The 23236-nt window shown below is 58.9% G+C and overlaps 3 protein-coding genes across 3 annotated transcripts; 1 reads left to right on the top strand and 2 right to left on the bottom strand.

Moving 5' to 3' along the window:
• Window positions 1-2997: 2997 nt before the first annotated feature.
• On the bottom strand, window positions 2998-3607 carry B0H18DRAFT_825074 (uncharacterized protein; the record flags this gene model as incomplete). Its single annotated transcript, XM_048039343.1, has 3 exons — window positions 2998-3288; window positions 3352-3513; window positions 3563-3607. Coding segments are annotated over 3 exons (498 nt in total), but the record flags the coding sequence as incomplete, so codon positions are not given.
• An 11966-nt stretch (window positions 3608-15573) lies between these two features.
• Window positions 15574-18489, top strand: B0H18DRAFT_1085812 (armadillo-type protein; the record flags this gene model as incomplete). The annotated part of the gene is made up of 13 exons (XM_048031964.1): window positions 15574-15669; window positions 15726-15878; window positions 15909-16004; window positions 16057-16140; window positions 16181-16207; window positions 16257-16406; window positions 16464-16574; window positions 16628-17271; window positions 17323-17467; window positions 17571-17594; window positions 17652-17774; window positions 17826-18087; window positions 18449-18489. 13 exons carry the CDS (start codon window positions 15574-15576, stop codon window positions 18487-18489), a joined length of 1956 nt encoding a protein of 651 aa, XP_047891582.1.
• A 3729-nt stretch (window positions 18490-22218) lies between these two features.
• On the bottom strand, window positions 22219-22593 carry B0H18DRAFT_1120734 (uncharacterized protein; the record flags this gene model as incomplete). Its single annotated transcript, XM_048034197.1, has 3 exons — window positions 22219-22411; window positions 22465-22529; window positions 22579-22593. The coding sequence occupies 3 exons, from the start codon at window positions 22591-22593 to the stop codon at window positions 22219-22221; spliced, it is 273 nt and encodes a 90-aa protein (XP_047891581.1).
• Window positions 22594-23236: the final 643 nt, after the last annotated feature.

Here is a 23236-nt window from a genome sequence, read left to right as displayed (position 1 = left end):
GGCGTGGTACTGGAGGACCCGGCCTTCGTGCACAAGGCACCCCGCATACGCGCGGGGTGTTGACGCAGTCCCAGGGCGGCCTGGGGCTGCGTTTGACGCAGCAGACGGGACACGGGGGCGGCGGAGAGCGGCGGGACGGGGGTAGGAGGTCGGGGTGGCGGGCTCGGCACTGGAGGGCCCGGCCTTCGTGCACAAGGCACCCCGCATACGCGCGGGGTGTTGACGCAGTCCCAGGGCGGCCTGGGGCTGCGTTTGGCGCAGCAGACGGGACACGGGGGCGGCGGAGAGCGGCGGGACGGGGGTAGGAGGTCGGGTGGCGGCGTGGTACTGGAGGACCCGGCCTTCGTGCACAAGGCACCCCGCATACGCGCGGGGTGTTGACGCAGTCCTGAGGCGACCTGGGGCTGCGTTTGGCGCAGCAGACGGGACACGGGGGCGGCGGAGAGCGGCGGGACGGGGGTAGGAGGTCGGGTGGCGGGCGTGGTACTGGAGGACCCGGCCTTCGTGCACAAGGCACCCCGCGTACGCGCGGGGTGTTGACGCAGTCCTGAGGCGACCTGGGGCTGCGTTTGGCGCAGCAGACGGGACACGGGGGCGGCGGAGAGCGGCGGGACGGGGGTAGGAGGTCGGGTGGCGGGCTCGGACTGGAGGCCCGGCCTTCGTGCACAAGGCACCCCGCATACGCGCGGGGTGTTGACGCAGTCCAGGGCGGCCTGGGGCTGCGTTTGGCGCAGCAGACGGGACACGGGGGCGGCGGAGAGCGGCGGGACGGGGGTAGGAGGTCGGGTGGCGGGCGTGGTACTGGAGGACCCGGCCTTCGTGCACAAGGCACCCCGCGTACGCGCGGGGTGTTGACGCAGTCCTGAGGCGACCTGGGGCTGCGTTTGGCGCAGCAGACGGGACACGGGGGCGGCGGAGAGCGGCGGGACGGGGGTAGGAGGTCGGGTGGCGGGCTCGGCACTGGAGGGCCCGGCCTTCGTGCACAAGGCACCCCGCATACGCGCGGGGTGTTGACGCAGTCCCAGGGCGGCCTGGGGCTGCGTTTGGCGCAGCAGACGGGACACGGGGGCGGCGGAGAGCGGCGGGACGGGGGTAGGAGGTCGGGTGGCGGGCGTGGTACTGGAGGACCCGGCCTTCGTGCACAAGGCACCCCGCTACGCGCGGGGTGTTGACGCAGTCCTGAGGCGACCTGGGGCTGCGTTTGGCGCAGCAGACGGGACACGGGGGCGGCGGAGAGCGGCGGGACGGGGGTAGGAGGTCGGGTGGCGGGCTCGGCACTGGAGGCCCGGCCTTCGTGCACAAGGCACCCCGCGTACGCGCGGGGTGTTGACGCAGTCCCAGGCGCCTGGGGCTGCGTTTGGCGCAGCAGACGGGACACGGGGGCGGCGGAGAGCGGCGGGACGGGGGTAGGAGGTCGGGGTGGCGGGCTCGGCACTGGAGGGCCCGGCCTTCGTGCACAAGGCACCCCGCTACGCGCGGGGTGTTGACGCAGTCCCAGGGCGGCCTGGGGCTGCGTTTGACGCAGCAGACGGGACACGGGGGCGGCGGAGAGCGGCGGGACGGGGGTAGGAGGTCGGGTGGCGGGCGTGGTACTGGAGGCCCGGCCTTCGTGCACAAGGCACCCCGCATACGCGCGGGGTGTTGACGCAGTCCAGGCGGCCTGGGGCTGCGTTTGGCGCAGCAGACGGGACACGGGGGCGGCGGAGAGCGGCGGGACGGGGGTAGGAGGTCGGGGTGGCGGGCTCGGCACTGGAGGGCCCGGCCTTCGTGCACAAGGCACCCCGCATACGCGCGGGGTGTTGACGCAGTCCCAGGGCGGCCTGGGGCTGCGTTTGGCGCAGCAGACGGGACACGGGGGCGGCGGAGAGCGGCGGGACGGGGGTAGGAGGTCGGGTGGCGGGCGTGGTACTGGAGGACCCGGCCTTCGTGCACAAGGCACCCCGCATACGCGCGGGGTGTTGACGCAGTCCTGAGGCGACCTGGGGCTGCGTTTGGCGCAGCAGACGGGACACGGGGGCGGCGGAGAGCGGCGGGACGGGGGTAGGAGGTCGGGTGGCGGGCGTGGTACTGGAGGACCCGGCCTTCGTGCACAAGGCACCCCGCATACGCGCGGGGTGTTGACGCAGTCCCAGGGCGGCCTGGGGCTGCGTTTGACGCAGCAGACGGGACACGGGGGCGGCGGAGAGCGGCGGGACGGGGGTAGGAGGTCGGGTGGCGGGCGTGGTACTGGAGGGCCCGGCCTTCGTGCACAAGGCACCCCGCGTACGCGCGAGGTGTTGACGCAGTCCTAGGGCGGCATGGGGCTGCGTTTGACGCAGCAGACGGGGCACGGGGGCGGCGGAGGGCGGTACGAGGGCGGTACGAGGGTGGTACACGGGGCGGAGGCGGGTTACTCACCTGCTAGCGGGGTTCCCTGACCGTTGTAAATCCCCTCTCCCTCACCGTACGTCTCCCGATGGCCCCTTCGGCGCGCGGCGCACTTGTTCGCGCTGCACGTCGGCCTGCGTGAACCGGTTGCTCGTCGCCGCGGGCCGTTGCGCTTGGTGTGGCTTGCGTGCCTTGCTGGTACCCGGCGCGGCTCGTTCCTTGGTTGGCGGGGCCTTGTTGGTGACTGCGTTCGTCGGGCGTGCGTGAGAGACGATGCGGGAGGTGGCGGAGCGTTAGTGAGGGTGGTGGAGGACGAGGTCAGCGGCAGGCGGAGAAGGAGAGTGTGGCGGTCGAGCTCTGGTGCGCTAGCGCCCACTGCGCGCCTGACCGGGAAGGACGGTTGGAAGGAGCGGACGGTCGAGCGTGTCGTGCGGCAGCGTACAGTAGATGGTAGACGACGGACGTTGGGTCGGACGGCAGACGGTGGACGGCAGACGGTCGCTATATTGAGGTATTATAGTATCCTACCTACCTAAAGTGCGCGTTGGATCCCCACCCGTTACGATTCCCCTGTGTCCATGAGCCTAACTCTCTGTCAGTATGCAAAACAATCGAAGCCCTTCTGCCCTTGTAGTGTAAGTTGAAATGAGTAACACGACACGACGGAAAAATGGCAAAATGTCCGTGCCGCAGAGGAAGAACTATACCAGGTTCTACTAGGCAGAGATCGCCGTCTTCAAATTCCCCGACGACGATGACCAGGCAAATGGTATCGTCCTTGCTGTCCCGATGAGCGTACGTGCAGACGTTCATGTTGATGACCAAGCCGACGAACGGGTGGACTAGAGAGTGGTGAAGGTCAGGTAGAAGGCTGGCGGTAGCCTCCAGGTGGTCGTATTCCCCTGGAAGTATGCTATGAAGCTATGCATGTGTCAGTTATAGCCCTTGATACTCAAGGAGACGCAATTATACCTTGTCCTCGACCCAGGAAAACATGTCAGCAAGGGTGACGGTCATGGCTTGGTAGATCGGTCTGTGATCCTCCATGTCCGCAGATACGTACGGCGTCATCTGAGCGTAATTCGTCCTCGAGCAGCCTTGCCGGCTGAGCTGTCGAGGCGGTACATCCAACGGTGCGTCGTCGCCCTAGTAAGACATTAAAGGGCTGTTTCTAGTGCTGCAGAAGGATACGCACTTTGGTACTACTTCTATTATACCACGAGAAGTGTATCGCTTCGAAACATACCATCTCGTCGGTCTCATGACTAGAGGCCCCGGTGTCCACCGTCTTCAAAGGGTCCTCCAGAAAGCTTGCCGTCAGTTTCTCTGTAAGAGTGCTCTTGATGGCGTCGGGCATGGAGGTGCACACACAGACGACTAGTTCGTCATTAACACCCCTAATTGTGAGCACGTCTCTGTGGATGACGGGAATTAGCACTGAGTAGCTAAATATAAGAAGATTTTGCTCTGAACTCACGCAACGCACTCTAACGGCACACGCACGTAGCTGGCAGCATCTGCCTTATAGCCTTCGGAGTATTGTGCTGCGAGCTATAGTGTCTCACAGATTCAGCAAGCCGTCTGCCTAAAAGGGAGACCGCGCGATACGAACCTGCAAGCCTAACTCCTCGAGATCGTTGGGTTCGGATGCGCGAGTTGCTTGGCGGCGAGCCGTTTCTGTCCAAGCAACGTTCCGGGTGCGATCGCCCCGCGGAGCTGGGAAGACCAGGTTGTGTGGATGTTGAGCGTCGTACGACGTCTTGACGACGTCCTGGGCAATATCTGGCAGTGCCATCTGAGCCTGGCAGTCACCCGGCCCTACCTCTGATCCTGGCGCGCTGATGTCGTCCAGCTCCGTCAGTGTCGACTCAGACGGGCTGGCGGCGTCTTGCACAGTGAGTGAGTGCGCGGCCTCCATTGCAGCGACGACATCGTAGCAGGGCTCCCATTTCGCCTTCGACCTCGGTAGAAGGCGGAAGGCACTACGTCGTGAGAACGGATGAGTGTGCGATAAATCATGTATAGAAAATTCAGACTCACTTTGTTCGCAGTGAGTCGAAGACCTTGTCAGAGGTGTCCAGGTCGCTGAGTAGCGCACGATGTTGCTCGTCTTGTTGAGTGCGCGCAGCCCCGCCTACTTCTATGGCTAACGGAACCTGCTGTCGAAGCTGCGCGATGTAAGGGACGATGATGCCTGTTATCATCCGTCCAGCCGCTGAATCTGAACATCATGTTTAGCAATAATATAGGCCTTGAACGTACGGGACTGTGAACTAACCGTCAGGGCAGCGTAGCATGTTGCCTACGGCCTCTGCCAAATGTCCGTCGCAATCCCCGAAGGGTTTTCTCAAGCCCTGTAGGGCAATCAGTACCAAGAAGTAGATAGACCCTAACGCCAGAACATCGTGAGTATGAGAGGACGGTACTGCGCACGGCGTGAAGGTACGTACCTCCACCGGCAACCCTTGCGAACTTTACGCCCTTGGAGCACCAGCCTTGAAACGTCCTCTTCTTGGGGCCCTTCTTAACGTCTTTGAGCTCTCGCCGCCAGATCCCGGCCACGGTCTGTTCCTTGTTGCTCTGAATCTCGCTGATACCAAAGTTATCCCTAGGTTGAATATATCACCGGTGAAAGTGCTCACCTTGAGACCCGGAAAGCCAACCTTATAAAATTGAGCATTGTCCAGAAGGACGCCGCAGAGTTGACGGTGAGGCTCGACGCGCATCGAGCTGCCAGAACAGGAAAAGACTCGCCGGGCTGGAATGCAACACCCTCGAGCTCAGGCGCGCTTCGAGGGATCGCCGAGGCCGTTTCGAGGACACACTCGAGAGAGAGATTGGAGGTGAGGTGGGCTAGGAACGACAATACGGAGCTCGTAGCTACTTGGGCAGGCGTAGATAGGGTGTTCCACCCGGCGGCTCTCCGGCTGCTAGACGTAGCGCCTTCCGGCACGAATTGAATCCCTCCTCGAGGGCAGCCAACGGGTTTATGAGGGCGTACGGCCTGGGGACTTGGGTCTGGATAAGGCACGTTCCGGGTGGCCTGTGCCCGTATGCGCTGCGAAGACCGCGTCGTGCGCACTGGGCCGACTTGAGATTCCCTTAACTCCTCCTCTTCGCAGCCTTCTATTGTACGTCCTGTGTAACACTTTTAGTATACGCTAAGTAGATGCTAGAATACTTGCCTGGACCACTTGTGAACGGCTCAAGATTGAGCCCGCCAGCCGCCGTCGTCGAACTGCACGCATCCGAGGCCCAGTCTAGGGACAGACTTGGGGGTCTCTCCAAGACAGAGTCAGAGGCGGCGCCTCCTGTACAGCTTTCCAGGCGTTGCGAGAGACCCTGAAGAACAGGGTCGAGGTCGTCAATTGCGGACAAAAGAGCCGCAAGAGCTCGCTGCTCTTCGTTCGTGAGTCGCATCAGTTGTGCGCTGAGGGCGGTAGACTTAGAGGTAGAGACCGCGCGGACTGCGCCTCGCTAGGGGTGCTTAGCGCCGAAAAGAAACCATATACATAATCTACTTGCGGTAACGTACACGGGAGGCTGAGAGCGGACAGTAAAGAAGAGTAATGCATAACATGTACGGTGTATGAAGCACCACCTACTCGTCGAGCGTTAGCCTGCGCCCAGCTCACCTCTGCGCAGGCCTGTGCGGAGGCCTGGGCGCAGGCCTGGGGCGACGCGGCGACGGGTAGGTAGGGTCGTTCTTACGATCCTTGCGCTCATCCTCGCTGCTGTTGCGAGGCGTGGGTGGTTGGGCGAACGCGTCCGTTTCGCTGGGGCTGACGAGGTCGCGAGGAGGGGATAGTGCAGGGACAGGTACGGTTACCGACAGACGCGCTTTCTTGTACTCGCTCTCGGCCTCAGCGTACTCGCCTTTGGCGAGTCGATGCTTGAGCGAGGTGAAGGTCTTGATGATCTCCCTGCTGGAGGCCTGGGTGAAGTGTCCGTGTTCCTGCGAGGGTAAGCCATAGCGCTTGTTGCGCCGCTCCTCTGCCAGCTGCCGCGCGCCGTGCCTGAGCATATTGAGCAGACGGGCCGAGGGATCAGGGATGGGTGGATGTTGCCAATCCACTTGGTTTTTCTCATCCGCTTCCCCCAACCGTTCGCACTCCTCTGGGCTGCGTTCGCCAGTCAGCAAGGAGACGGCGATGGTCTGCCTGTACATGGCCTGGCGTATGAGCCCCATGGTCTCTCGGTAATGAACCAAGAACTTCTGGACGTCCGCGCTCTCCTTAGGGCTGAGTTTGTCGGCCTTTGAGCGGATGAGCTGAGACCTAGTCAGAATAAGAGGTAAACACGAACTAGGCAATACTCACCATGCCCAAACCCTTATCCACAAAGTCTGACGGTCGGCTGTGTTGAAGGTAATAGAGATTTTCGTAGTCGTGCTCCGGATAGAAGGCCATGAGGTACGCCTGAGTCTCGCCGACGACGGGTTCATCTCCGTATGCGTAACCTCCTGTTATGCAGTCGTCAGGGCAGGGAAGCTCCCAGAGCTCTCCCTGCTTGTACGGGTGGCGTGGTAGCTTCATCTGGGCCGGGTCCTTCTCCTCGATCGTTATCAGCGTGAAGACTTGATGGCTGAGCTGTCGGTCTTCTGGCTGCCTTGGGCGATCACCTGCGGACGGGGTAGCAGACTGGCGTTGAGAGGCGACCGACGGGCCTGCAGGCGAGGCGGCTGACTGGCGTGGAGAGCCATCCGACGGGCCCGCCTCCGACGGTGAGGACGGTACAGCGTCGCGCACGCGCGCCTTGGGCGGCGAAGGGGTGAGGATAGGTAGCGGGGATGAGACCGGCGACGGTGTTCGGACGCCTGCGTACTTTGATTGCTTGGCCCAAGGGGCTTCTTCGGCCTTCGAGGCGTCGTCGACTACCATGTAACGCAGTATCTGAGAGTGCCTGCCCTCAGCTAACGGCGTTATGTTAAGATTCGCTTAGGTACGTACCTTGCCTGAGCCGTCCTCCAATGTCTGCCAGTGGCAGGACTCAGACACGGCGGCATCGAGGTTGATGTCGGGGTGCGTCTGGTACCCCTCCAGGAGGACCTTTCTTGCTGCGCGGCAATCCGGGATGCTGATAGCGGATCCGGCGATGTGGATCAGGCCCTCCAGGGGCATGATAGTTGAGTTCTTGAGAGAAAAGAGGCTGTCAAACGGCTTCATAACGTCATCGACGATTACGGTGTTGATTCCTGCGGTGCAATGTTGGTGGAGAGAGCCGGGGGAACCGGTTCTTAGCTCCCCTGATTCCATGTCGTAACTGAAGCTGAGGATATGATAGTAAGCAGTGACGCTCACGCTCACAAGGTGTTTTGATGTGCTTACCTGAAGTGTATGGCTAAGGCCTGGTGGGCGATGACGAACCCCCTAAAGGCTTCCCACTCAGAGATCGATATTTTGGTGGTCTGGATAGTATAGTGAGTACTCTATACTCCCAGCAACGTACGCAACTTACCCAAGCCTCGTCGTAAATCCAGGGAAATTCCTCCCTATCCAGTCGGCTTCCGAATATTGTTCTAGCTATTGGCCAGTTTCTCAGGGCTTCCAAGTAAGTTTCCCCTTCCTCGCTGGGCTGGTCTGATGCCTCCGACGGAGGGCCTGAGCGCAGAGTTTGCATTGAGAGAGGGTACAGGGAGTAAGGACGCTTCAGCTCACCGATAGCAGGCGATACGAGGATTGAGGGGAATGAGGCCTGCTGCTTGAGATCTGTGGCCCAGTGAGGGTGTTCGCCGTTATCCGCGGCCCCTGGGTCGAGAGTAGACAGGCCGTCAAAGTAGGCGTTGAAGTAGGGAGCTGGCGACATAACGGGAACGGGAACACGGGAAGCGATGCTGTAAAGAAGGTCCGATATAAGGAGGCGTGCATGCTTGAACTATAAAACACGAACTCACCAGGCGGACCTCGGACCTTTGAGTACGTACGGAGCTCGGCAGCACTAGAAGTCGAAGGTGAATAGGAAGCAGCAAGATAGATAGCCAGACGTACTCACCTGGAGAGCTTATCACGACTCCCATGTACCCAGGAGTAAGTACCGGCCGTTCGTCAGGGGAGCTTCAGACTTGAGGCAAACTTACCAACCCACAGGCTTAGGCTACAGCGCGTCTGCCTACGGCCCCCTGCGCCGGGCTACTCGAGCCCTCCGCCGTTACTACGGCGGAGGGCTTCTCCGCGTTGCCGGTCGGCAATTCCCCTTATGGGCGTGCCTCAGCAGGGCACGCTCCTTATATGGAAGAGGGCGCGTGCGCTGCCGCATCGCAGTGCCCTGGCACGCAGAGGCGCAAAACTAAAGCATACCGGGTGAGTAAGGCCTCGTAAACATAAAAGATATTGGGAACATAAACTCACTCACCGCACAAGGGGACACGTCAAACCAAGAATTTTAGAGGAGAGGACAGAAGAGACTCACCTTAGGTCGCCCTCTTCAGAGACGTCTTCTCAACACTCTTGTCCCTAGAACATTAGTTAGGTGTCATTGGTTCAATCAGAACAATTTATACGGTTATTCCTTGACAAGTTGGTTGATTGGTAGAGGATGAAGGCGGGTTCAGAGGCGGCCTCTCCCGATGCGCACGGACTACAACAGCGTGGAAGTTCTAGGTACGTTACGGCACTTAACCGCCTGGCGGATCGTACGAGCCAGCCTGACAGGTATGTTCTCGCGCTGCCCGCAATTTGAACCTACATGCGAGAGTAAGTTTTCCGACTACCGCCAGCAACTAACGTCCGCCTCAAAACATCAAAGACTCTCAAGCCATGCCAAGAAAACAAAAACGAACCTTGCAAGACCTGTTCGGCCCTACCTGTGAGGCGTGCAATAGACCGTTTGAGACGGTTCAAGGCCTCATGAAGCACCAATCGACGAGCCGAGCTTGTGCTTGGTACAAGAGAGGAAAGTTGAAGGAAGTTCTTCAAGACTCGGACTCGGAGTCTGAGACCCAGTCAGAAACGCGAGAAGACAGGTACGTAGACTAGCCCTTTCATTGTACCTAAAATAACGTTGTGTTCTTCAGAAGTGATGCAACCATGGCCCTTGAAATCGGTGAGTGGACAAGACAAGCTACGGTGAGAACGCTAGTAGAAACAACCAGACTAATATTATACGGTTAGACCACGAGGATATCCCGTCAGAGGACAGCGACGACGAAGAGTACGAGGAGAGGTACGATTTCGTACCTGTCGCAGGTCCGAGCAGGCGAGCTCAAGCACCTACCGGAGACGCTGTCAAACGCACGGTTATTGAGCTGGACGATGACGAAGACGAGAGGGTGGAAGACGTCGATGAGAGCATCGCCAAAGTTCTAAGGGAGGAAGACACGGCGAGAGAGTCCTGGAGGAGATATTTTGAGAGGGCTGACGAACGTAGGAACAACGGTGAGTCTTCTGTTTCCCTGGATGTGAGCGCATAGGGATCTGAAAGCAATAGTAGGTGATGCCGACTCAGGCTCATCCATCTGGGCCCCGTTCGATTCCGAGTCTGACTGGGAAATTGCTAAGTGGTTCATCAAAGAGGGTATCGGTCAGGGAGCAATTGACCGCTTCCTAGAGATTACAGGCGTAAGTTGCTCCCGCTCTCAGTCTTGTGCGTTTTCTGATGCCTCTGCGACAGGTGCGCAATAAACTTGGGGTGTCCTATCACAACAATAGAGCCCTTTTGCAAAAAATCGACTCTATTCCGGAGCTTGCGCCTTGGCAGGAAAGGTGGCTTAGTTTCAAGGACCGTCCGTCTGAGCAGCACCTAGTGCAGTTCAGAGACGTCATTCTGGCCATCAAGGCCTTGCTAGGCAACCCCGCTCACGCCAATCGAATAGTGTACCGACCCAAGCGCGTCTTCTCGAACTCTACGCGCACCAACCGCATCTATACTGAAATGTGGACAGGCCGCTGGTGGCACGCTGTTCAGGTACGTCCGTTAACTGTGTTGGAATCTCACCAGCTGAATGATATGCAGAGCCTCTTACCTGGCGGTGCGGCTCTAGCCCCCGTCATTATATCCACGGATAAGACGCAACTCACCCAGTTTTCTGGGAACAAATCGGCCTACCCCATCTACCTCACGCTTGGCAACATCCCCAAGGAGCTCCGTCGTAAACCGTCGGAGCATGCATGCGTGTTGATCGGCTACCTCTCAGTCGACAAGATCAACGGCACTGGCATATCACAGCGGAAGCAGCGTGCTATGGTCCAGCAGCTCTTCCATGACTCGGTACGAATGATCCTGGAACCCCTCGTCGAAGCTGGCAAGGAAGGTATAGAGATCACCGGTGGAGACGGCAAGGTGCGCCGTGTGCACCCCATCCTGGCCTCGTACGTAGCGGACTACCCTGAACAGTGCTTGGTGACCTGCACCAAGTATGGGACGTGTCCGCGCTGCCAGTGTCCGGAGAACGCACTGGACGATTCCTCTCCCGGTACGCCTCGCACGAAGATCTGGACGCTGGACGTTCTGCGCAAGGCGCGCTCAAAGGGCTCCAGGGACTCTGCTGCCTTTGCGAAGGCATGCAAGGAATTCAACGTCTCAGGCTATTGCGTCAAACCGTTTTGGCAAGACCTTCCCTTCACAGACATCCATTCCTGCATCACGCCCGACGTGCTCCACCAACTCTACCAGGGAGTATTCAAGCATCTGGTGGAGTGGAGCACAGAACTCATCGGTGAGAAGGAGCTCGACCAGCGTATACGGTGCCTACCCCCTGCCTACGGTACCCGTCGTTTCAAAAACGGCATCTCCGCCCTTTCTCAGGTCTCCGGTTCCGAGCGCAAGGACATCGCTCGCATCCTGCTCGGCTGTCTCGTTGGGCGCATCCCGAAGGCCGCCCTCCTTACTTTCCGCGCGCTTCTGGACTTTATCTACATCGCCCAATACCCCACGCATGACGATACCACCCTTTCGTACCTTGAGGACGCTCTGAAAACCTACCACAAGAACAAGCACGTCTTGAAGGAACTCGGCATTCGTGAGCACCTCAACATACCTAAATTTCATTCGCTCCAACACTACGTCGATTCCATTCGATCTCTCGGTACTACGGATAATTACAATACTGAAATGTTCGAACGTCTCCATATAGACTGCGCCAAGAAGGCCTGGCGAGCCTCTAACCACCGCGACGCTCGTCCACAGATGGTTCGGTGGCTCGAGCGTCGCGAGAAGATATTCGCGTACGAGGTCCTTCAGGAGCGACTTGCCGAAGAAGAACTCGCTGCTTACGATCGGTTACACGAAGACGACGACGACGGCCCCTCGGACGAAGCAAGTACTACTGCAGGCGGACGTACCGGTAGTCGTGGCAAAAGAGGAATCAAGTTAGCTGCGCAACCGTCTGTTCGCCAGCAGTCCCTACCCTCCATCCAAGAAGCACACGCCGCACCGGGTTTCACGCAAGCTCTATCGCAACACGTCTACACTCTGAAACTGGGACGTACACTCACCAATCGTGAAGCAGAGAAGGCTGCGACTTACCTCCCGTTCGCACGCGTGGACGTATTCCACAGTTTCAAGCTCAACACCGAATCTTTAGAGGATGACCAGCTGGAGGACGACGCGGTGAAGGCCAAACCTGCGCGCGGTGACCAGTGCGCCCGTTTTGACACCATCGTCGTACTTCGAGGGGAAGAAGGGGAGGCGACTGGGTTACAAGGTTAGTCTCCTTCTTCAAAGTCTACGTCTGCGTTGTGCTGAAAATGAGCTCTCAAAACAGGGACACGAATCGGAAGGCTACGCGTGGTCTTCCGCCTACCCAAGACCATTCGCGATAGGCACACGTTTCAGGAGGTCCCTGCGCCGTCCGAATGGGCGGAACAGGGGCCTCTTGCGTACGTGGAGTGGTACGCCAAACTCGCCCCTCATGCCGATCCTGTACATCTCATGTACGATGTTAACAAAATGCCGCTTCGATCTAACGGGACGCCCTCCGGCGAGATAGTCCCTTTGAGTAGTATACGCCAGAGTTGTCAGCTAATACCTCGTTTTCCCTCCCTCACTTCTTTAGAAATCTCCACACTTACGGTACCTAGTCATTGGACTTCTGATTCTGTACTAGACGACGCCTCACGATTCTTGCTGAACAATTGGGCTAGTAAGTTTTCTTACCAGACTTTGTGGTAGACGTGTTGGTACTACTTGGCAGAGATAGAAATATTTTTATTATATCTCTCCTTACAAGAACGCTACTACAGTGGACGAGCCAGACAGAGTACAAACGGAACGAGCAGGTGAGTGAGACGGCGGGCGGGGAGGTGACGCACAAGCGAGCGGCAGAGGAGCGAGACGGCAGACGGACAGACAGCGGGCCCCGTATCCGCGCGGGTCGCTAACCCGTCCTACGGGTACGGATACGTCGCGGTTATCCACGGGTCATGGCGGGTAGGAGTATATACACGGGTCGCCCGCCCGGTTATCTGCACGCCCGCCCGCTCCCTCACCTGCACGCCCGCTTCTCGTCCCCTTGCACACCCCCTGACCCACCCTCACCTGCACCCATCCTCGCTGTTTTGTTGCGCTCACGCTCGACCTTGTGCGCGTGGCATGCGTTCGTCGGCCGTGCTTGCGTGCTGGGCATTGGCCCTGCCCGCTCGCAGTCGCCGTGCGTGTCGCCTGCGCGCCTGCTTGAACCGCAGGTCCGCTCCGACTTCTCGGACGCGTTGGAGAAGCGGCGGTGAGGGGTTGGTGGGAGAGCGCGTCACCGTGTACGTGTCTTGTTCCCTAGGTGTCGCTGCGCCCTGTACCCGCCACCCGCTCGCCTGCACCGTCATCTACCGTCCGCTCGACGTTCGTCCGCTCGCCCGCCCATCTTCCCACCATTCTGCCCATCCGCCGGAGAGCCCTCCCGTGCCTTCACTTGTCCACCCGTCCATTCATTCATTCTTGCGGTCATTGCCTCGGCCGTCTGCTCACCTATGCGCCTGCTTGATGCTCGTACACCTGCCCGCTCGCTTGTGCGCGTCTTCGTTGGCCGTGTCTGTGCACTGGGCATTCACCCAGCGAGCTCGCGGTCGGTGTGTGCGCTGTCCTGCACAGTGTTACGCCCTGTGCTGGTAGTCAGATTGCTCGCTGGCTAGCATCTGTACTCACCTTCTCTCTTTCACTGACGCGCCTGCTATCCGCTCGTCGTCTGCGCCTGCACGCAGGAAATTAGCCCTGCGTGCTCGCGGTCGTCGTGCGCGTCGCACTGCACGTAGCCACGTCCTGTGCTTGATGTTAATGAGCCTACTCGTGTGTCCTGACTCACCTCGCCCTCGCCCGTCCGCGCCGTCTGCTCGTCGTCCACGCTTGCTGTCTGCTCGCCGTCCATGCCTGCCGTCTGCTCGTCGTCCACGCCAGCCGTCCGTTTGTCGCTGCGTCCAGACCCGTGGCGAGTTTGTCGGCCGCGTTCGCGCGCGCGCGTGCGTGCTCATCGTCCGTGTGTGCGCCGTGTTGCCTGAGGTCGTGTGCGTGTCTACGAGGGGAGAGGGGCAGGCTGGGGGAGCAGGGGCAACCACGCGAGTCGGGGCCTGCAATGCACTAGCTGGGGTGGAGGAGACGGTAGAGAGGACGGCGGTCCGAGAAGTGCGCAAAGTTGCGCTTGCGATCGAGATCGAGATCCGTCCGGGTCCGTCCGGGTCCCGGAAGTCGCCCCGCAAACTCCGTGTCCTGCGCGACCGACCACTTCAACGGTATCTCGTCTCTTCATCTCGTCTCACCTCTCTTGTTCTCGCCCTTCCCTGCTGCGCACAGCATGCCACCGAAGAGAAAACCTCGAGACAAGGAGGTCCAATACCTAGGCTTCCACCGCGTCGACGTCGAGAAGAGCGCGGTCCACGTAAAGAAGCTCGAGGAAGACGGATTCGTTTACTGTGGGTACCAGAACACGGTAGACTACACAGACGTCCCTCTACCGCCTCGGCTACGAGTCAAGAAACTCAAGCCAAAACCGGTCGTCATAGTCATCTCTTCCGACAGCGAAGACGAGAGGGGCGAAGGCGAGAGGATGGCAGTCAGCGTTGCCGGGCGGTCGACCGCGGCGTCCAGCTCGACCGCGGCGTCCAGCTCGACGGCAAACAGCAGCGTGATCACGTCACAAGGGTCGCACAAGGTGAATGTGAGAACTTCGTTGCTCCGATTCACCGTGCTGACTGCAACCTCTTGCTTGACAGTCGGCTCACCAGCCTACCCACACCAAACGCGCGACTCCCAGAGAGTCTTCCAACCTCCGGACGAGCAAACGACGCAAGAAGGATGAAACGCGTGGGCCAGACCCGACATCAAATCATTCGCCAAAACGCAGGCGGTCGGCACGACGCAAGCCATCGACCTCGATTATACCTGAAGACCAGTAAACAACGGCAACGTCGTCAAGTCAAGGTAAGTAGCTAAGTTCATTTCTCTACAGCTCTAATTATGTAGTAGAGGCGACTGCAGCTCGGACGCACGGAACATCACGTAGGGCGGATTGAAGCTGGGAGAGGTGGAGGTATAGGACGCTGAGTTTGTACCAGCCCATGAATGGATGCGTATCTGGTTGGCACTACACGACCTCGAGGCGCACAAGAAGGGCATTCGCCGGGTGGCGTCAATTCCTTCGGTTACATGGCGAGGACTTTGGGTCCCCAAGACGTCTTGCAAGTCTTGCTCATGAACCTCCGTGTGCAGGTACGGCAGATGTCTGCCGCACGGTCGCCGTCGCCATCGTGGCCGAAACTTGCGGTCCCTTCACTTGTATTCCCGCGATTCTGAACGAGTACCGGACTCCTGAGCTGAACGTTTGCACCAGTTGCTTGAAGGCGCTGTCATTCGTCTTCGAGTACGTAGGACGGCAGCCCGCGTACTATGCCCCTTCTGTGGTCCCCATGCAGGAGGATGCTCTCACCGACCGTGACCTCGTCCATTGGCAGACAGCAAGCACCCTCGTCGAGCACCTCGCCCTTGGCGTTGCCGGCCTCGAATGCGAGGATTCCATCTGATGAAACTCGTATGGCCGAACCGCTTAGAGACTGCACGTCATCGGCGCGGTCATGGATGCTGTCAAGGCCATGCGGGTGACGCTTGGCCCTGGCATCTTGCTCAGCTACGTTTTGCAGGGGTTGTTCCATCCGACGCGGAAGGTCTGCGATCCTTATTGGCGTGTCTATAACTAAATCACCCTACCGGTGTGCTCCTTCAGTGTCGCCCGTTACACCCAACCTCTCCCCTTCTGACTCATGCGTCAGCGATGAACAGCCCGCGTACATGATGATGCTCTCTACTGAGCTCGTCAACGAAAGCTCGCCCGCACACGTGAGGAACGCGGCGGGTCTCACTCTTAACAATGCTCTGACCACCCGTGTAAGTGATGAGATCATCCCACCTCCTCTAGCCCTCTGTCCTAACCCCCGACCCAGGAAAGTGCACGACAACTAGACTACTCTAACCGATGGCTCACGCTCAACGAGAGCACGCGCAACAAGGTAAAGCAAGATGGCATGATGGCCCTCGGCTCGACCAACACGAAAATCAGCACCGTCGCCGCCCAGATCGTCTCTGCCATCGCGTCCGTCGAGCTCCCGCAGGGCCAGTGATCCGAGCTGATCGAGATTCTCCTCGGCTTCGTGAACAACCAGTCCAACACGAACATGCGCATCGCAACGCTCCAGGCGATTGGCTTCATCTGCGAGACCATTGTGAGTGTGTTGGTAGCAGCCACGGACGCCACATGTTGACTCTGCGCGCCAGAAACCTGAGATCCTGGCAATGCGCTCGAACGAGATCCTTACGGCTGTCATCCACGGTGCGCGTAAAGAGGAGCCGTCTGCAGATGTTCAATTGGCGGCCATCACCTCTTTGTTGAACTCTGGAGTTCGTACGCGAGAACTTTGAGCGTGAGGTGAGAGCAGACTTATATGCTGTGTCTATCACTGCTGACAATGGCGTAGGGCGAGCGTAATTATATCATGCAAGTTGTCTGCGAGGCGACACAATGCAACTCCGTACCCGTCCAAGTCGGCGCGTTCGAGTGTCTTGTGAAGATCATGACCCTCTACTACGAGAAAATGAGCTTCTACATGGAGCGTGCTCTGTTCGGCGTAAGTCGTGATTCACAATCGCCACACCAATTCGTTCCCCTCATTCTGTTCATTCAGCTTACTGTGATGGGCATGAAACACACGGAGGAAACCATCGCCCTGCAGGCTGTCGAGTTTTGGTCGACTGTCTGCGAGATCGAGACGGATTTGGCATGGGAAGCCCAAGAGGTGTGTCTCCGAGATTACCGGAATAGCCAAATACCGACCACGTACGGGGATAGGCCTCCGAATACGGCGAGCTGCCCGAAAACGAAAGCAAGTTCTTCGCGAAGATCGCGCTGCCCGGAATTGTGCCCGTACTACTCCAGCTCCTCACGCGCCAGGAGGAGGACGGCCAGGAAGATGAGTGGAACATCTCCATGGCGGCAGGGACGTGTCTGGGCCTGCTCGCGCAGGCCGTCACGGACACGATTGTCCCCGCCGTCATCCCATTCATCGAGGCAAACATCAAGGCACAGGACTGGCACCACCGCGAGGTAGCCGTTATGGCGTTCGGCTCAATCCTTGAGGGTCCTGACCCAACCGTGCTCACGCCCCTCGTCAACCAGGCGCTGCCGATCCTGATCGACATGATGAATGACCAGAACCTGCACGTCAAGGACACGGATGCGTGGACGCTTGGCCGGATATGCGATCTGTTGATCAACACAATCAAACCGGACGTACACCTCCATCCGCTCGTGTCTGCGCTCGTCAACAGCCTGCAGGATAACCCACGCATCGTCGCGAACTGCTGCTGGGCGTTGATGAACCTTGCGGACCAGCTAGGCTACAGCGAGGGCGACGACCAATCGGCGGCGAACACTAACCCGTTGTCGCCGTACGTCGACGGCATCGTGCAGGCACTGTTGCATGTGACTGAGACGTGAGTACGCATATATGCTTTGCGACGACGCATCTCATGGTGCGCGAACAGTGCCAGCAACGAAGGCAACTACCGTACCGCTGCGTACGAGGCGATCACATCCTACGTTACGCACTCGTCCGCGGATACCATCCCCGTTGTTCAGAACACGGTGGTTGCTATCCTTGCGCGGATGGAGCAGTTGCTTGCCATGCAAGTGAGTCAACCTAAGGTCAATGAGGCTCTGCGGACTGGAGCTTACCCTTGTCCAGAATCAGATCGTCGGCGTCGATGACCGCAACAACTGGAACGACCTGTAGAGCAACTTCTGCAGCGTCATCATCGTGCGTATACGAAGTTCATCGTATGTTCTGGTGACTAAATGCGCCTGCTTGGAGTAGAGCGTTACGCGCAAATTGGGCGAGGGCATCCAACCACTGGCTGACCGCATCATGACCCTCATCCTGCAGCTCATGTCTGCAGCAGGAAAGACCTCGACCATTCTCGAGGACACCTTCCTCGTCGTCGGCTCGCTCGCAGCCTCCCTGGAGCAGGGCTTCTCGCCATACATCTAGGCGTTCCTCCCCTTCCTCTACCCAGCGCTCAAGGCCTTCGACGACACCCAGCTGTGCACAGTCGCTGTCGGTGTTATCGGCCATATCTGCCGTGCGCTCGGCGAGCACAGCACGCAGTACTCAAACGCATTCATGGGGGTGCTGTTGGAGGACCTGTCGAGCAAGGTTCTGAACCGCGACGTGAAGGTGTCGATCTTGTCGTGCTTTGGGGACATCTCGCTGGCGATTCAACGCGTCATTCAAGGCACTCCGATGATGCACCGTCCGGCGCAAGGTCGAGTCGCTGCGAGGAGAGGAACATAAAAGCCGACAGGGAAGACAGGAGAGTCAGGACGACTCTAGTGAGTTCCTCCGTCCATCTCCTCCCGCCATCCTAGACTACACGCTCTCGCATCGCGCCCTCGTCCTTGTCCGACGCGCCCATGGCCTCGCCACACGTCCCCTCACTCGCGCCTCCATCTACCAGGCTCACGCGCCAAGTGATGGAGTCCTCCGTCGACGCGTGTTCTTCGTCCGACGGGGGACGCGAGTCCACGGTCCCTTCGTCTCTTCACTCGCCCTCGCTCTCCTCGCGCCCCAACCACCCGACGGCACGCGGAATCACGAGCACGGATGCGCTGCAGAGCGAAGACCGGGTCATGTGGAACCTCCGCGCACCCGCTAGTCACCTCGCTGCAGCAAATTTGGCGGCAAGTACGGCCGCGAGCCCATCGCTCGCACCCTCGCGAGCATCGCGAGCCTCAAAGTCTCCTGAGGACGCCCAATCGACTGCCTCGAGCTTCCACCCTTCAGCCGCCCTCGAGAAGTCTCGCGCAGAGGATCGCATGGACAAGCACCGCGCAGCCCGGAATCGCCGCGCGCCCGGTATCAACCCCTCGACTCCGCTCTCACTCGACGCATCAGTACCCCCCGCACGCAGCGTCCATCTCCCTCCGCCATCCTCGACTCCACGCACTAGCGTCACGCCCTCACCCACGGCCTCGACCGACTTGCTCACAAGTACCACAAATTACCCTTGGTCTCCCTCTCCTCCTTCCTCGCGTCTCGCGCTTCCGCTATTGTCCGACACGCCCCCGACATCCTTCTCGCGACTCGGCGACTCGGCGACCTTCCAGGTCCTATGCGTGGACGACCCACTGGATGAACACCAGGCCGTGCGGAATGTCCGGGCGCCTGGTGCCACAGCCAACTCAATGCACGGAGACCGACGGGCTACCACCAGCTCCACGCGCGAGGACGAGCAAGTCCAGGTCTGGGCGCCGAGCAAAGCGGAAACGGTCGTGTCAAGACTTTCTGAGGAAGACCTGTCCATTGCAGGGATGCATTCTTGCGTGAGTGGGACTGGGGGGCTGCCAGAGGCGAGAACACGAGACTGGGAAGTTAACAAGGTAGAGCAACGAACAAGATCGACTACGGAAGGTAATACCGCCCGTCTCCCTTCACTATCCTCGCCTGCTAGCCCGCGCTCCGCACTCCTTGCCTCGCTCGACATGCCCCCTTCCTTGCTCAATGTGCTTGCATCCATGCGTTGCACCGTCTCGCCCCCTTCCGTTCACGCGGCGCCACTGGATACCACCCACACGGCCGGCCTGCAAGAAAGGTACCGGGCTGTGCGGAACGTCCGCGCGCCCGGAAGCCGGCCTGCCTTCACCGTGTCCACGCCCGACGTCGAGCAGCCGCGCGACATCAAGTCCGCCCCGCCTACACCGACTGTATGGCCTCGAGGAGACGTTCCGGCTACTGCGACGAAGCACTGCGAAGGGACGAGTAGGGAGATCAGCAGAAAGGAAAGGAGAGTCAGTTCGACTCTGGTGAGTGCTACACCATCTCGCACCATCTCGCCCTCCCTCACTCTCTCTTCCGCCCTCGTGTTATGTGAGACCACACTCGTCCGACGCCTCTGCTTCCCTTCACCATGCCACTCGCTCCAACCTCGCCCACTCTGGTCAGCCAACCGTCGCTCAACTCGCCCGCGACGCCTTCAAGTTCCGGTGCCCCACTGTTCGACTTACCTACGTACGTCCCTCGAACACCTGCCACAACGTCTCTGCCATTCACGCGCAGATCTCGGACTCCTCGTTCGACATCTGCTTCGAGGAACTCGGCAGTGACTCGAAAAGCGAGTACCTGGTACTCGCCCCACCATCACCACCCCCTATTCCGATACCACTACCGATCGCGTCCACCCCGAAGGTCGTCGCAATCAACAGTGGTCCATCAACACCACGGAGCGACGAGCTTGATGTAGGTGCCGCTGAGCACCCTTACGAGCAGTGCGAGTACCATAGGGTACCCACGTCTCCACCTGCATCGTGGTGCAGAGGGTGCCGCACAAGGACTTGACCTCTCTACTGTCAAGGGCGAGTACCTCACGGTACTTGACAACTCACCTCCTGTTGTTGCAGTGTCCCCGCCGTGTCACACTGCAACAGACCTCGATGAAGATACAGACGAGCTCAATCCCGCGAATCACAGCCAGTATACGTCTACGAACAACAGACTGCACCCGAGTTTGAATGGCGACCGTCGGGACGCTACATGCTACCAGCACGTCGCGTCCAGCAAGACCGACGCGAGCCGGCCGTGTTCTTCGACGACGAGCACCAGCCCGAGTACCACGAAGTACTTGGCGCGTCCAGCGAACGAGACCCGGAGCTACCGCCGAGCACATCCATCTTGGATGTGCTCTTATCTTCTCCGAACTCGACACTGTCGAATGGATTAACGCAGGTCGAGGACAATATACCGGTAGGTCCAGGAACAGCAACACCTGGCGAGACCGAGTCCGCATCCAAATGCCTGGACCACATGGTGTGGCAGGCACCTCACGTACCCCGAGCGAGGTGCCCGCGTCAACACTGGCATGTGCGACGACAAGGCTGTCGTCGCGCGCCCGGGAGCGGATCAAAAACTTACGGCTACCGCCTGGGGAACGGAAAGCCCAGCCCGCGCGAGGACGGGAATCTACAGACGCAGGGCATGGTGAAGCTACCACATCCACGGAGTGGGACTCTCCAAAGAGGGGAAGGGAGCGGGGCCTCGAGAGATACGTATCCTGCTGGTCGTGTCACATACCTTGCAGCTCGTCGACCTCGTCAACCGCGACCTCGTCAACCGCGACCTCGCCGTCCTTCTCTTGCTCAGCGGTCCGCGCTGACTTCGCAGCGGCTCTTGAAGAGGACGGTTTCGCCGAGGACGGTTTCGCCGAGGACGGTTTCGCCGTGGTTGGACGCGATGTTGACGGCCCACTGGCAGGTCTGGACGGTGACGCCGGCTTTGCGGCCTGTTGCAAAGCCGTCCAGTCCATGAAGTTCTCGTCTGGCTCGTCGTCCGACTGATCGCTGGTGATGCCGTCGACACGCTGACTGCAGATCATTCTTGATCAGTGGCTCTTTTCTGAACGCAACTGACTCACCTGATACGGCCCCAAACGTACGTCTTGAGGTCGCGGTAGTAGTCAGTAGTACATGAATATTAGTAGTACAAGTCAAAGTAAGGATAGGAATTTGTACAGGGCTCAGTACATCACAGTTACAGTAATAACAGTAGGCCACTAGTACATAAAACCAAAATGCCTCCAAAGCCTATCAATAATTTTTGCTGCCCCAGAGGCTAAAAAGGAAAGATCATCCACAACAGTGTGTTGTGCAGAAGACATGAAAGTCTTGATGAACTTGAAAGCTGCCAAAGCTGCCAAAGCTGACTTTACTGTCTTGAAAGGAATGGGATTCCTTGGAAGTACGCTCAAGTGAATATGGCTTTTCCTGATGATGTCTCAATGGCATTAACCACAACGCATACTCTCGCCCTCCTCGTCCCTTCATGTGCGAAACCACTCCGCCCGAGCACACCGCAGAACTCTGGGGCCGAGAAGACCACCGAACCCTCGGGCCGAGCGAAGCGCCGAACCCTCGGGCCGAGCGAATTCCCGAAACCTCGGGCCGAGCATACGGCCGAAGTCTCGGGCCGAGCATACGGCCGAACCCTCGGGCCGAGCAAACGGCCGAACCCTCGGGCCGAGCAAACGGCCGAAGTCTCGGGCCGAGCGAACAACCGAAGTCTCGGGCCGAGCGAACAACCGAAGTCTCGGGCCGAGCGAACAACCGAAGTGCGGCCCGAGAGAGAGCATCCTTTCGCCGGGCGGACAGACAAGTGGGTCCCTGTGCCCAATTATGGTCTTGGTGGCTATGAAAACACCTCATTTCGTATAGAGGGACTGTCAGCACTGACTGAGTTAGAGGGATTGTCAGCGCTGATCAACTCAGACATAACCTGAGAGTTGTGCTCAGTCTCTGGGTGTTAGAAAAGTTACCCAATATATAAGTTTCAGTTGTGAGAAGTAGGCAGCACAGCATAATGAATTACAAAAGAGAGCAAATGACAAAACATCAACTCAGGTATCAATCAAATTGTCCCGGATCTCCACCCAATCAATGAGCATCATGAGGAATGCCAGCCGGCCGTCCATCTCCGGCATCTCCACACTTTCTCGGCTGTTCTCGTGGGTCACTGACATGACCACATGCCCGAAGAAATACCGGCTGATAGTGTATGCATTTGGACGGAAGGGCACTACCTCGGCGTGGCTGCAACATTTAGTCAGTAAAAACGGATAGGATGAACCGTGGGATTTGCTCACGCGGTTGAAAATGCAAACACCATCAACTCTCCCCTCAGCCAGGGATATGGTCCAGAGCGGGGATGCTATTGTGTATCAGCCAAGGGAGGTTGTCTCGGCCGGCCGATGACTTACCATATCCAGGGCCATGCTGAGTGAACAGTACTTTTGGTGGTGGATGATGTGCAAGAGGCACTGTCCACCACTAATGCGCCACAGTGACACACAACCCTGGGAAGATCCCCGTGTCGGCAAACACTCGGCACGTGTGCTGTGACACTTAACCTTATGCGGAGCCGCTGGCGGTGCCTCAGCACGTGCGAGCCACACCGGGCATGTGATGGGTGTGTGTGGCTTGTTGAAGATAACGATCATATCATTTGCTCTTAACCTTCATTGCCGAAGCGCACCGAGCACCACAACACCCCGCTACCTTTCAATCACGGCTGCACTATGCGTTCCACCCTCGGCCCTCTTCTCAACAGTACCGCAAAGGACCTTCTCGGCAAGTTCGCCCGTGTAACGGATATTCCCGTTACGGTATTTCTCGTCTTGTATGTTTGTCATTGTTTGCCTGAGGGCTCGTATGGCGCGCCTGTGCACCTACGAGACCTCAGTCCTTTACCATCCTCATCGCCCCATGTATGCAAGTGTAGACAGTTCCTCTGAATAGAGACTGGATACAGCGCATACCGGGCACGAGGACTAAGGGACGCCACACTTTTTTGCGCTCCAGACAAGCTTCTACTCTGGGAATCTATTCTAGGCAACAACCTTGAAACTCGACTTCGAT

The sequence above is a fragment of the Fomitopsis serialis genome (genome assembly GCF_022376445.1).
Source record: "Fomitopsis serialis strain Sig1Antser10 chromosome Unknown B0H18scaffold_51, whole genome shotgun sequence".
NCBI classification, from domain to species: Eukaryota; Fungi; Basidiomycota; class Agaricomycetes; order Polyporales; family Fomitopsidaceae; genus Fomitopsis; species Fomitopsis serialis.
Note: the sequence above shows the minus strand (reverse complement) of the source record. Positions and strands in the feature narration are given on the sequence as shown.